Source organism: Suncus etruscus, chromosome 4 (assembly GCF_024139225.1).
Source record: "Suncus etruscus isolate mSunEtr1 chromosome 4, mSunEtr1.pri.cur, whole genome shotgun sequence".
Lineage (NCBI taxonomy): Eukaryota > Metazoa > Chordata > Mammalia > Eulipotyphla > Soricidae > Suncus > Suncus etruscus.
In genome coordinates this window covers 3,563,327-3,577,523 of record NC_064851.1, presented here as the reverse complement: position 1 = coordinate 3,577,523, position 14,197 = coordinate 3,563,327, and the positions used below count along the sequence as shown (strand labels likewise).

The 14,197-nt window shown below is 55.1% G+C and overlaps 1 protein-coding gene across 1 annotated transcript; it reads left to right on the top strand.

The window, feature by feature from the left end:
* The first annotated feature begins 2,068 nt into the window (after window positions 1-2,068).
* CCDC134 (coiled-coil domain containing 134) lies at window positions 2,069-13,067 on the top strand. Its single transcript, XM_049771703.1, has 7 exons — window positions 2,069-2,107; window positions 3,777-4,025; window positions 5,374-5,495; window positions 5,659-5,743; window positions 7,404-7,585; window positions 7,708-7,779; window positions 12,669-13,067. Exons 2-7 carry the CDS (start codon window positions 3,947-3,949, stop codon window positions 12,792-12,794), a joined length of 666 nt encoding a protein of 221 aa, XP_049627660.1. The 5' UTR covers window positions 2,069-2,107; window positions 3,777-3,946; the 3' UTR covers window positions 12,795-13,067.
* The last annotated feature ends 1,130 nt before the right edge of the window (window positions 13,068-14,197 follow it).

Sequence of the window (14,197 nt, the reverse complement as noted above, 5' to 3'; positions counted from 1 at the left end):
CTTGGAAGCTCGGAAATGGAAGAGAAGGGAGGCCCGGAAAAGACGGACCAGGTCGCATTTGTCAGGGAAATGTGGGATTGCTGCTGCTGTTTACTGAGTAGATGGAATCTGGAAATAAAGTGACCCTCATGCCCCATAGGGCTCTCCTGTCATTTCTCTCCATTCCACTCCCTGGAGGCGTCTGACAAGCAGGGACAGTTTGTGCTGGTAACATATAGTTTATTTTCTCTCTCTCTCTCTCTCTCTCTCCCTTCCTTTCCCTCTCCCTCTCCTCACGAAAGTGGGGAGGAGCCACTACCACGCAAGGCAAACTGATTTGTTTCCCGCTGACTCTTTGCTGCTAAGCTGGTCTTCTGTCCAGGTCTACCTGACGGGCTCCGGCCCTGTATCTGTACAGCCACACACATACACACCTTTTTTTTGGGGGGGGGTGTCACACCTGGCAGTGCTCAGGAGTTACTCCTGGCTGTATGCTCAGAAATCGCTTCTGACAGGCTCGGGGGACCATGTGGGATGCCGGGATTTGAACCACCAACCTTCTGCATGCAAGGCAAATACTACCTCCATGCTATCTCTCCGGCCCCACATACACACCTTCTAATGTGTGGGTTCCTCACTGTTCATTCTTGTTCCCAGCTTAGGCACTGGGGTTCTCTTGCTACCTGTATGCTGCCGAGGACATGGACATGGGAAGGACTCAGCACAGCTGGATGTGGTTCCGAAACAAAACAAAAAAGTATCCTAGGCCCTACAGGCAAGCCACAGCATCTATTCTTGGGTCCTTGCATTCACTCACCAGCTTCCTTGCTGAGTTGCCAGTAGGGCCCAAGGACTCTGAGTACCACTTTGGGATGCAATAAATACATCATACATACATAATTCAGACATACCTAGAAACTCCGAGAGGAGTGTGGTTTAGTAATAAAATGCAAATGCTACCCCGTATATATGAAATCTCATCTCAGTCCCCAACATCCTAGAGATGAGACATTCAGAGAAGAAAGTTTGGGGGTGGGATGTGGGAGGGGGTATGAATTGGACTTGGTGACTTGCTTCCCTCTGCTTTGAATGGAGCGCCACTAGGGAGCAGTGCAGGCTCCATGCCTGGTGGGTGTAACTAGCTTTGCTGCAGTTCTAGGGACCCGCTCAGACTTTGCCACGGTGCTACGGTGCTAGAGACCGTCTCAAATATTTGCATGGTGCTAGGGACCTGCTCAGCATTGGCCGTGGTGCTAGGAATTACTTACTATTTAAAACGGTGCTAGGGACCCTCGCTGAATAGTACTCGGTGCTAGGGACCCACTCAATTCTTTACACGGTGTTAGGGGCCCTATTCAAAACTTTCAAGGTGTAAGGGACCCGCTCAGCATATGCCAAGGTGGTAGGGACTTAATAAAATATAATATTTGTGGTGCTAGGGACTCGTTTAAGAACTTACATGGTGCTAGGGGCCCGTTTAGAAACTTCGTGGTGCTAGGGACCTATTGGGAAAACAGCTTGGTGTTAGGGGCCCGCTCTTCAAAATTCGTGGTGCTAAGGACTCGCTTAGCGTTTGCCTGCTCAGCTTTTATCCCGATGCTAGGGACCCGTTCAACAATACTCTCGATGCTAGGGGCCCGCTCAGAATAAAGCACAGTGCTAAGGTCCTGTTCAGTATTTACAACGGTGCTAGGGGCCCGCTCTACATATTTCACGGTGCTAGGGACTCGTTCAAAAATTCACAGTGCTAGGGACCCGCTCTGCAAATCGTACGGTGCTAGGGACTCGTTCAAATATGCACGGTGCTAGGGGCCCGTTCAACATTTACAACGGTGCTAGGGGCCCGTTCTGCATTTACAACGGTGCTAGGGGCCCGCTCTGCATTTGTCACGGTGCTAGGGACCCGTTCAGCATTTGCGACGGTGCTAGGGGCCCATTCGGAAGCTCCACAGCGCCAGGGGCGGGCCCGGACGTGACGCGAGGAGCGGCCTCGCGGCCTCTGCCGATTGGCCGGCCGCGGCGTCGGGGCGGGGCCCGGAGCTCCACGCGCCTCTGCTCGGACCCGCCGCCTTCGCGCTCGGCCTGGTCCCGCCGTGCCGCGCAGCCCGGAGCTCCAGGGCCCCGCTGGGTAGGTGGGGACGGGCGGGCGGCCGGGGCCCTGCAGCCGCTCCGGGGCCGGGAAGGGTCCTGACTCCGCCCGGGTTCGGCAGCGCCGGCCTCGCGCCCGGGTTCGACCGCACCGACCCAGCCCCCAGAAGCCTGGTCCGGGCAGACCCGGCCCGCTCCACCTTCCACCTGGCGGCGTTTGCAGCTTGCCCACCCGGCCCCGAGCCCCAGGAGCGCCCGTGGAGCCCGATTCCCGGGGTGTCACATGCTTGGCTGGCACCTTGGGAGAAGCAGGAGGCCCCGAGCCCACCCTCCTCCCGACCCCTCCTTGCCTGGCTCCCCTGCAGGTCTGGGCCAGCAGCGGCTGCCTCGGAGGAGGCGAGCTGCTTGCTGCTTTGGTTTGGAAGTCACTGAGGATTCCTGGCGGGCCCCCTCTTGCTGGGCCTTTCTGACCATGCCCCCGACTTCCCTCTCAGCCCCTCGGACCCCTGCCCAGCCAAGGGCCCAGCAGTGCAGGGACCTAATATTTCCCCCACTCCAGAGTTCAACTTATCACACTGCAACTTTCCAAGACTTTTTGCTTATTTGTTTGGTTTGGTTTTTTTTGGTTCACACCCAGCAGCACCGAGGGCTATCCTCAGAAATCACTCCCGGCAGGCTCCCATCTGGGATGCCGGGATTCAAACCACCATCCTCTGCATGCAAGGCGAACGAACGCCTTACCTCCATGCTATCTCTCCGGCTCCTCCAAAAATAAATTTCTTTATGGTGTATCATCAGCGTTTGGTTTCATACCTATCTTAGGAACTTTGCCACCCAAGCGTCACAGAAAAACGTCTCGAAATTTCTCAGGCGAGAAGTGGAGGTGGGTGGGGTGAAAAAGTTTAAAAAGTCCCATTTTTAAGCTAAGATAGTGCTCAAAGAGGGGGAGCAAGAGTGTAGTAAGGGACACGTGAAAAGCAGGCTGTAACCCCAGACAACCTTCTCACTTGCCTCCTTCCTCTTTGCAGATGACAGAGTAAAAGGAATGTGCCGGGACTGGAGCAATAGTACAGCGGGGAAGGCAGTTGCCTTGCATGTGGCCGACTCAGTATGATCCCTGCCATCCCATGTACTCTCCCCGCACCCCCAGGACCATCAGAAATGATTCTTTTGTTTTTTTGTTTTTCGGTCACACACAGCAGTGCTCAGGGTTACTCCTGGCTCTACGCTCAGAAATCACTCTCGGCAGGCTCGGGGGACCATATGGGATACCGGGATTTGAACCACTGACTTTCTGCATGTGAGGCAAATGCCCTACCTCTGTGCTCTCTCTCCAGAGTGATTCTCCAGGAATGATCCTTGAGTACAGAGCAAGGAGACCCCTGGGCATTGCCAGGTGTCACCCTCCCCCTCAATAACAAAGGACATGTTAGAGGGGCCCAATGCTGTCTGCCTACCCAGGCCTCCTCGCCCAGATCTCTTCCTTGAGGGCCAGGCTGGGCAGATCATGAGGGGCTGACCTGCAAAGCGTGTCACGCAGTCCTCGTCGTGAGGGACAACTGTGTCACCCCCACTTTCCAGTGGAGGGAGCTGATGCTCAGAGGGGCTGCAGTATGCCCAGGGACCTCGTTAGCCCTGGACACTGAATGACCCTCATGCTTTCTGTGTCCTTCTGGCACTGACATTTTTCTTTCTCTGCCTCCCACCAGTTCCTGGTCTGTGAGATCTGCTGGTTCCAGGCCCCAGGCCAGTCAGTGTCGGGCCTCCACAACGTCACTGTGTGGATTCCCAGTGCTGGAGGTGACACCTTATCAGGAAACTACTTCACTGTCTTCTACTGGGGCATCTAGCTACGTCGCCGTCAGGCCAGACTCTGGTCATGGCTGCCTCGCTCCTGGCCATCTCCTTTGTCCTGCTGCTCTCTGGGACAAGCTCCGGGGACCCGGGCCTGGAGATTTGTATCCTTTGGGGCCGGCAGTGGTTCTAGCGGTTCTGTCAGTGGGGTCTCTTTTCCCACAACCCCTTTTATGCCAGGGATGGAGCAGACCCAGCTGGTGGGGGGACAGAGATGAGCACAAGGTCAAGTTGTGGGCTGGGAGCAGCCCAGCTTGAAGGTTGCACACGCCTCGCATGTAGGAGGCCTTTCATAAAGCTTGGCTCTACTAGCAAAATTTTTTTTTTTTTTTTTTTTTGGTTTTTGGGCCACACCCTGTGACGCTCAGGGGTTACTCCTGGCTATGCGCTCAGAAGTTGCTCCTGGCTTCTTGGGGGACCATATGGGACGCCGGGGGATCGAACCGCGGTCCGTCCTAGGCTAGCGCAGGCAAGGCAGGCACCTTACCTCCAGCGCCACCGCCCGGCCCCATACTAGCAAAATTTTTAAAAGGTGAGGTTGGGACCCCTTTTTTAAATTTTATATGCTTTTTTTTTTTGCTTTGCTTTTGTTTTTTGGGCCACACCCGGCAATGCTCAAAAGTTTCTCCTGGTTCTGTACTTAGGAATCACCGTTAGCAGGCTTGCTTAGAATGCCGGGGCTCAAACTCAGATCAGCACATGTAAATCAAACACCCTCCTTACTGTACTATTGCTCCAGTCCCAAGAAGGTTGGCTGTTCTAATTTGGGGCTCTTTGAGCCTCAGTTTCTCCTTAGTTAAATGGAGGTATATTTTTCAGCCACATGGGCTTTGTGGCTGCATTTTTTGTTTTGTTTTGTTTTTGGGCCACAGGCCCTGGCAGCACTCAGGGATTACTCCTGGCAGATTCTGGGGACCATATGGGATGCCAGGGATCTAACCTGGATCTGTCCTGGGTCAGCTGTGTGCAAGGCAAATGCCTGTTGGACTATCACTCTGGTCCAGACCTAGTGCTCTGTGGAGCAACTCCGGCAGAGACTAAGACCTGGGTATCCTAGGGCACACACTGTGGCCTGGTTTTGGGCAGTGACAAGCCAGGGCTTGATCCTTCTAGCCACATAGGCAGGAGAACTGAGGAGCCACCCCAAGGTTTTGGACTTGCCCCAGCCTGAGGATAGACTGTCCCGGTTGGACCCAACGTCCCAATTAGGACGCCTCTGGTAGTCCACACTAGTGTACGTGGGGTTCTAATGTCTTTCCCTAGTACTGTGCAGGGAACTACACCATTTCTGTGTCTGTGTTGGTCCCTCCACTGCCTCTCTGTCCAGGGTCTTTTGGGGCCCTTGTGGGGAACTACTGCTTGGGAATGAGCCCTCTGCATGGGGACCCCTGGACTGTCCGGGTGGGACTGTTAGTGAGCTCCCCATCCGTCCCTTAACCCTAAGCTGCCCAGACAAGAAGATGTTTGAGGTGAAGCGGCGGGAGCAGCTCCTGGCACTGAGGAATCTGGTGCAGCTAAACGACGTCCACCAGCAGTACCAGATCCTGGACGTTATGCTCAAGGGGCTCTTCAAGGTACGTGTGGGTGGTGGGCGACCTGAGTGCTTACGGATGGATGTGTAGGAGTTCCAAGCGTGTGTGTGCTATGAGGGAGCAGCACTGTCTGCAGAGAAGGGTTTTTTGGGAGATCACCTAGATCAGTGCGGTCACAGCCACCCAGCCCTGGGGGGTCCCACAGGTGCTGCAGGACTCGAGGACGGTGCTCCTGGCTGCTGATGTGCTCCCGGATGGGCCCTTCCCCCAGGACGAGAAGCTGAAGGATGGTATGAGAAGCTGAAACCCTCTCTGGGCTCCTGCCCTCCTAGTACAGTGGGGAGGGGGCTTGGCTTGCATGTGGCCAACCCAGGATAGCATCCCACTAATGGTGCTCTCTGGGCACAGAGCCAGGAATAAAGACTGAGCAATTGCCAGGTGTGGCCCCAAAACCAACCAAATGAAAGAAACCTTAGGAAACAGTAAGAACTTTAGATGCATTTAAAAAGAAAAAGTGGGGGCCGGAGAGATAGCATGGAGGTAAGGTGTTTGCCTTTCATGCAGAAGGTTATTGGTTCGAATCCCGGCATCCCATATGATCCCCCAAGCCTGCCAGGAGCGATTTCTGAGCATGGAGCCAGGAGTAACCCCTGAGCACTGCCGGGTGTGACCCAAAAACAAAACAAAACAAAAAAAAGAAAAAAGAAAAAGGGGGGGCCGGGTAGGTGGCGCTGGAGGTAAGGTGTCTGCCTTGCAAGCGCTAGCCAAGGAAGGACCGCGGTTCGATCCCCCGGCGTCCCATATGGTCCCCCCAAGCCAGGGGCGATTTCTGAGCACATAGCCAGGAGTAACCCCTGAGCGTCAAACGGGTGTGGCCCAAAAACCAAAAAAAAAAAAAAAAAAAAAAAAAAAAAAAAGAAAAAGGGGCCAGAGTGATAGTGCAGCGGTAGGTGTTTTTTTTTTTGTTTTTGTTTTTTGTTTTGGTTTTTGGTTTTTGGGCCACACCCGGCGGTGCTCAGGGGTTACTCCTGGCTGTCTGCTCAGAAATAGCTCCTGGCAGGCACAGGGGACCATATGGGACACCGGGATTCGAACCAACCACCTTTGGTCCTGGATCGGCTGCTTGCAAGGCAAACACCGCTGTGCTATCTCTCCGGGCCCCGCGGTAGGGTTTTTGCATTGCACGTGACTGACTCAGGACAGACCTCGGTTCGATCTCTAGTGTCCCATATGGTCCCCAATCCAGGAGCCATTTCTGAGCACATAGCCAGGAGTAACCCCTGAGCGTCACCGGGTGTGGCCCAAAAACCAAAAAGAAAAAGAAACAAAAAAGGAAAAGAAACAAAAGGGGCCTGGAAGAAATTACAGGAATTAAGGCACTTGCCTAAAGAGTGGCCAGCTCCAGTTTGATACCTGGCACCCCATATGGTCCCCTGAGCACTACTGGGAGTGATCCCTGAGTATAGCCAGGAGTGAACTCTAAGAAGCACCAGGTGAGGCCCAGGCCTTCCACCACCTCCACCTGGACGAGCATTCCAATTTGCCAAACCCTGGTGTGTTCCTGGGCACCCTTAAGGCAAGGCTACGTCCGTGGCCCCCACCCGATCTATGTTCATGGTGGAGCTGGCTCTGGGTACCTGGGAACAGGATGGGGAGAGGCTCAGCCTAGCTTCTGCCCTATAGCAGCCACAAAGCAGGGCACAGAAGAGAGGATGTGGTCTTTGCGGGGGACCCCAGCAGGCGCTGCCCTCTGAACTTGGGCTCACAAGCTCTGGGCTACAGCTTCCCCCCTGTGCCCCCAAGTGTGCCCCCCCACCCATGGCAGCTATGTGCCCTCCTGGATGGGCTTTGGGGAAATCTGGTTACCAGCCCCCCGGCCTGTATGTGGCGGGCATGGGCAGGTTCCCGCCTCGCAAGGGGCTTGTCCCCGGCTCTGACCCAGCGCCACAGCCTTCTCGCAGGTGCTAGAGAACACGGCCTTCTTCGGCGACGTGCTCCTGCGCCTGCCACGCGTTGTGCACTACTACTTCGACCAAAACTCCAACTGGAACCTCCTCATCCGCTGGGGAATCAGCTTCTGCAACCAGTCGGGCGTCTTCGACCAGGGCCCCCACTCGCCCATCCTCAACCTGGTAAGGCCTCGGGGGAGCCTGTTGGGCCTAGGCCACCGGACAGCTGCGCTTCCCATGAGGGACTCAATTCCGTCAGTGGGCATGGGAGGAAGCTCGAGTAACCTCACTCGTCCTCACTACAGATGGCCCAGGAGCTGGGGATCAGTGAGAAGGACCCCGACTTCCACAACCCCTTCCAAGTGGACCGTGCAGAGGTGAGTGGGGGACGCCAGGCTGAGGTTACTGTGGCCCAGAACCTGGGCTCTGGGCTGGGGGGATCAGATCTGTTCCCGCTCACTGGTCCTTCTGGTCAGGCCTTGCTCCTTCTGTTGGGGGCCGAGGGGTGCTGCCTTTCCCAAATCAGAACCCAGGGCTGATTGAATGCTTGGGGAAGCAGGTCCGCTGTGCCATTATTGCCTATCTGTGTCTGTGGGCCACTAGTGTCAGCCTCTTCTTTTTTTTTTTTTGTTTTTTTTTTTGTTTTTGTTTTTGTTTTTGGGCCACACCCGGCAGTGCTCAGGGGTTACTCCTGGCTGTCTGCTCAGAAATAGCTCCTGGCAGGCACGGGGACCAAATGGGACACCAGGATTCGAACCAACCACCTTTGGTCCTGGATCGGCTGCTTGCAAGGCAAACGCTATTGTGCTATCTCTCCGGGCCCAGCCTCTTCTTTTTTTTTTTTTTTTTTTTTGGTTTTTGGGCCACACCCGTTTGACGCTCAGGGGTTACTCCTGGCTATGCGCTCAGAAATCGCCCCTGGCTTGGGGGGACCATATGGGACGCCGGGGGATCGAACCGCGGTCCTTCCTTGGCTAGCGCTTGCAAGGCAGACACCTTACCTCCAGCGCCACCTACCCGGCCCCTCTTTTTTTTTTTTTTTTTTTTTTTTTTTTGTGGTTTTTGGGTCACACCCAGCAGTGCTCAGAGATTATTCCTGGCTCCAGGCTCAGAAATTGTTCCTGGCAGGCACGGGGGACCATATGGGACGCCGGGATTCGAACCGATGACCTCCTGCATGAAAGGCAAACGCCTTACCTCCATGCTATCTCTCCGGCCCCACCTCTTCTTTTTTTAAACTTGATTGATTGAAGGGGCCAGAGTGGTGGCACAAGCCATAGGGCGTTTGTCTCGCATGCGCTAATCTAGGACAGACTGTGGTTCGATCCCTGGCATCACATATTGTCCCCCAAGCCTGGGGTGATTTCTGAACTCATAGTTAGGAATAACCCCTAAGCATTACCAGGTGTGACCCAAAAAGCAAAACAAAACAAAACAACAACAAAAAATAACAAAAAACCTTGATTGATTGATTGACTGACTGGCCCCTGGGCCACACCCAGAAATGCTAAGTGGCCACACCTGGCTCTGCATTCAGAAATAACTCCTGGCAGGCTGGGGGATCACACGAGATGCTGGGAATTGAGCCGGTCCCTCCCTGGTCGGTCATATGCAAGGCAAACGCCCCACCACTGTACCATCTCTCCAGCCCCATAGTGTCTGCCTCTTCTCAATCATGTCCAGTCCAGCCTGACCCTAGCCATGCAAACTCCCCTCTCGAGGTGCAGAATGACACAGCCAACAGCTGGTCACACCTGCCGCTTGGTCGGGCCAGGCACAAGGCTTGTTCTGCCAAGTATCGATGCTGGATCCGAGGGACAGAGGATTAATTGTTCCTGGGCTCTGAGGTGCCAAAGACATTCTTTTACCATGGCACGAATGTTAACGGCTCCCTAGGCAGTGCCCTACTGCACTGCTCGTCCTTCTTCTCTCTCCGTGTAGTGCCCCAGACTTTTTATCTGGGTGTGGCAGGTCTGACACAGGATTGACAGACACAGTGTAGTGCCCAGTCTGGCCTGCAGAGCACTGTTGGGGAACTCCATGCCTGTCTTTTAATGATCACAGGTCTTATGACTCCAGCCACAGACCCCCAGTCTTTGACCCAGAGACCCAGCATCTTGGGGACTGGCCAGAGTGGTGTCTGCGTTGGCCTGACTGCACAGATAGTATCAATATTTTATATTTTAGTTTGCTTTGGGTTTTTGGGCCATGCCTGGCTGTGGCTCAGGGCTTATTCGTGGCTCTTCTGGGCATGGCACCAAGGTGGCCCATGCATGGGATAGGGCCCCTGTTACTGTACTCTGCAGTGCCAGTGTTGGTTCTTTTTAGTCTTGGAAAATGAGCCTTTCTGTAGGCCCTGAAACAAGTGACCAGACCTTCCGGTGGTCAACCACAATTTGCTTCTGCTGTTGGTGGCCCAGGGAGGGGGTGCTCTTCGGTCTGTCTGCCTGAAGTCCTCAAGGGCCTAGTAGATGATCAAGCCGCTACTATCAGCTAGTGGAAAGAACAGGCCTGGTTGTGGGCACAGAGACAGGCACGGGACAGTTAATCAGTGACTTCTGGCCTTGTCACTGTGGTCCCTTGGACGCCTGTGTCAGGGCTCTAAGGGCCCTTCCTGGTAGTGACTCCCAAGGAGAATTCCTAGGATTTGCAATTTATTAGCAGTGAAAGGAGAGCGAGTGAAATGGGCAAAGGGGAAGGGCTGGGGACCAGGTTCCATCCTCACTTTCATCGTGCTCTTCAGGGCTTGGGCCGGCTCCTGGCTCCTTCCATGAGGATAACACAGGGTGAAACACCACCTTCCATGTGCAGAGTTTGTGCTGAGGGTTGGCAGGTCACCTGGGTCCCTAAGTTTAACACCCCCCCCCCCACTCCCAGCCCCAAGCTCTAGACTCCTGAAAGGAAAGCAGCCAGTCAGGGTCCAGCACATTTTCATACAGGTATTGAAGGTACAGTGAGCCTCTCACCACTGCTGGGGGCTCCTCTCTCTCAAACCCAGGACCCTGGATACCAGCCTGGGGCGAAGCAGTGTGGCACCCTGTGGGAACTGCCGAGCGCTGTCACTAAGCCACCAGTGGACGGGGCCTCTATTTAGGGGAGCCTTTGAATAAGGTGGCATATTGGGGGTATGGCTTTCTCTGCTAAGATAGCTGCCACCCCCACTGTTACTTTGAGGGGACACGGGCCCCAGATTTGCCCGCTAAAGAGGTGCCCAGGAGCTGCCAGTGTGCTGTGCTGCTCGCATGTCTTACTCTGTTGGAGGGAGGACTATGTCCCACAGAAGGGAGTATGGTTCCCTCAGTGCACAGGGCTCCGGGCTAGGCTCAGCCTCGCTCTGCTGTGACCCCTGTGCTCGGACACCCCCACGTCAGGCCAGGCATGGCCCAAGCTTCTCCCTCTGTATCACTCATGTAATGGCTGCTGTTGGTGCTGCTGTTGCCTGTTACAGGAATGGGGGGATCAGGGTGAGGCCAGAAACTCTTTACAAGGCTCATGTGTCCTGTGCTCTTGAGAGGGCCTAGTCAGGACCGAGCTGTGTCATTGGGGGCTCCTGCTCCTGGGTCTGTGGCCCTCTCGAGGGCCTCAGAACTCACTCTCAGGGTGCACTGGGCAGGGAGGACGAGGAGGGACTGGGCCTGCAGATGCTTCTGTATTGTGTGACATGAATTTACCTCTTGCCCTTCATGGGCCTTGCTGGTATATTAGGCCTCGCTGCTGTGTCTCACTGGGGTTGATTCCTATTTCAACACTGACCATCCCTCCACAGCTCTCTAGCTCAGAGGGTAACACCAGGGGCCAGGAGATGGGCAGGGAGGCCGTCATACCAGGATCCGAGGGCAGTGTGCAGACTTGCCGCTGCTGTGCCAGCATGGGTGGAGACTAGGGCTGAAATACTTTCTGGGCCTAGACTGCGACTTATGTAAAGGCCAGGAGGTGGGAGGAAGCTGAAAACCCAAGAACCAAAAGGGGGGATAGGCGTGAGAGAGAGGAAGAGGGCAGGGCAGGCCTTTGGGTATTATCCTTATGCTCAAGGGAGGGGCGGGCAAATGTGCTTTTGGACATGTTCTGACATACAGTGAAGTGGAAATAGCTCCAGAGGGCAGTGAGTGTGACTGAAGGTGGGTGGGCAAAAGCTGTTGGGCTGGACAGAGACTCCGCGTAGGATACAGAGGACTCTGACTGGTACAATACTGCAGCAGGGAGGGCATTTGCTGTGCAAGCTGCTGGACCGGGTTTGATCCTGGCATCCCATGTGGTCCCCTAAACATTGCCAGGAGTTTGATTCCTGAGTGCAGAGAGCTAGGAGTCATCCCTGAGTATCTTTGGGTATGGCTCTAAGACAAACAAAAAACCTTAAGAACAAAAACATATGAGGCCAGAAAGATAGCATGGAGGTAAGACATTTGCCTTGCATGCAGAAGGTCGGTGGTTCGAATCCCGGCATCCCATATGGTCCCCCGAGCCTGCCAGCAGTGATTTCTTTTTTTTTTTTTTGTTTTATTTTTGGGCCACACCCGACGTTGCTCAGGGGTTCCTCCTGACTGTCTGCTCAGAAATAGCTCCTGGCAGGCACAGGGGACCATATGGGACACCGGGATTCGAACCAACCACCTTTGGTCCTGGATCGGCTGCTTGCAAGGCAAATGCCGCTGTGCTATCTCTCCGGGCCCCAGCAGTGATTTCTGAGCATAGAGCCAGGAGTAACCCCTGAGCGCTGCTGGGTGTGACCCAAAAACCAGAAAAAAAAAAAAAAACCAAAAAAAAAAAAAAAGATGCAAAAGACTTATTGTGAGAAAGGGGTGCTGGGTCTCTCTGGGTTTGGGGTTTTGCTCTCTTTTCAACCCATTGCTCAGCTTGACAGAACAGGGTATGAGTTTAGAGGAGATGGAGCCACGTTTGTGAACTCTTGGGGGTGATTCGAACCTAAAGGCAAAATTTGAGGAGCAGCTGACCCCCACCAGCAGCACCCTTGCTTGCCATCTCTTCAGCTGGCACCTGTACCTCCCCACCCCAGGGAGCCATCAGCTTGGGCACTGCTGCCTCTAGTTAGGCCTCAAGGGGATCAGGGGTCCAGCACAGCAAGGCCAGGCTCTGTGGAAGTTTGGGGCATCCTGCCTCTCGGCCTGGGAGGAGTCCAGCCAGTGTTTTACAACTGAAGGTTCATGCCTGACACCTGCCCTGTATGCCTGTCTCTCTCTCTCTGCTCAGCCCAGTTCCCGCACACCTGCCTGCCACCCCGAGACTCAAGCTCTGTTCTTTTCCTCAGTTCCTCTCCAGCACTGACCCCTTCCAGAAGGCTCTGAGGGAAGAGGAAAAGCGACGGAAGAAAGAGGAGAAACGGAAAGAGATCCGCAAAGGCCCAAGGATCTCCAGGTCCCGGTCTGACCTGTAGCCCCGGTGCGGCCTGGGGTTCCAGGGGCAGGAGGAGGCAGCGTGGCTGAGACACTGTCACCCTCAGGCTGCCGATGAGAGCTGGGCCCTGAGAGGAGCTCCAGCCCCAGCAGAGGTCCATTCCCTTCAGGTCCATCTACAGAGCATGGCCCGGGGGCCTACTGAGGACCATGGAGGTGCTGGGGTGGCAGAGCCTGGGCAGGACCCTCGAAGGGAGGCCACATATTGAACGAGTAGCAGAGCCAGCCCAGGGCCACAATAAATGCCTACGAATGAGACTGCTGTGGGCCTTGGGCAGGTGACAAGGGCCCGGGGCTGGGTGCCAGGGACCCTCATTCATCTCAGGGACACCCCAGGCCCTGTCGGACAAGGAGGGGAGGGATCCTGCCTGTAGCCTTTGGGTGCCAGGGTTGGCCAGAGTCCTGGGTCAGCCCAGAGCTTGAGGCGCTGTCCTCAGGGATCTGGAGACAGAGTCATTGAGTCTGCTTGTCCTCACCCACTCAAGGCAGGGCAACCCCTGTGGGTTTTGGGTTCCCAAGCTGCCACTCTGAGGACTGGGGAGTTGCTGGACCTGAGGCCTGCATGCACGCGCGCGCGCGCGCGCACACACACACACACACACACACACACACACACACCCCTCCATCCTCCTCCTCTCTACCCCTCCTCCTGCACCTCAGCAACACACACACACACACACACACACACACACACACACACACACACACACACACACACACACACACACACCCCTCCATCCTCCTCCTCTCTACCCCTCCTCCTGCACCTCAGCCTTTCTCCAGTCCCCTGGTTCCCTCCCCACCCACAGACACGGCTTCTTTTCCAGACCCCAACCTCTTTTTTCTTTTTTCGATTTTTGTTTTTTTTTGGCTTTTGGGCCACACCCGGCGTTGCTCAGGGGTTACTCCTGGCTGTCTGCTCAGAAATAGCTCCTGGCAGGCACGGGGGACCATATGGGACACCGGGATTCGAACCAACCACCTTTGGTCCTGGATCGGCTGCTTGCAAGGCAAATGCCGCTGTGCTAGCTCTCCGGGCCCCGACCCCAACCTCTTAACTGCAGTGAACCCTCTGCTTGCCCTTCTTCTGCTCTCTCGAAGTGGTTTGTGGAGGTCACTTGTTCTGGGCACTGCACTCTGTGTCCTGCTCTAGGAAGCTCAAGGCCACTTACTTATCCATTCTCCACACAGCCAGAATTCAGATCTGTGGCTCGGCCAGAGAGAGAGTTGGGGGCTTCAGGCGTTTCGCCTTGCCATGTGTCAGACTCCTCCCTGTTCAGTCCCTAGCACCACAGATGGACCCCAAATCCCAGCCAGGAATCATTCCAGAATAGTTCCTGAGCACTTGTGGGTGTGCAGGGCCTCCCTCCTAGAATAAAAGAAA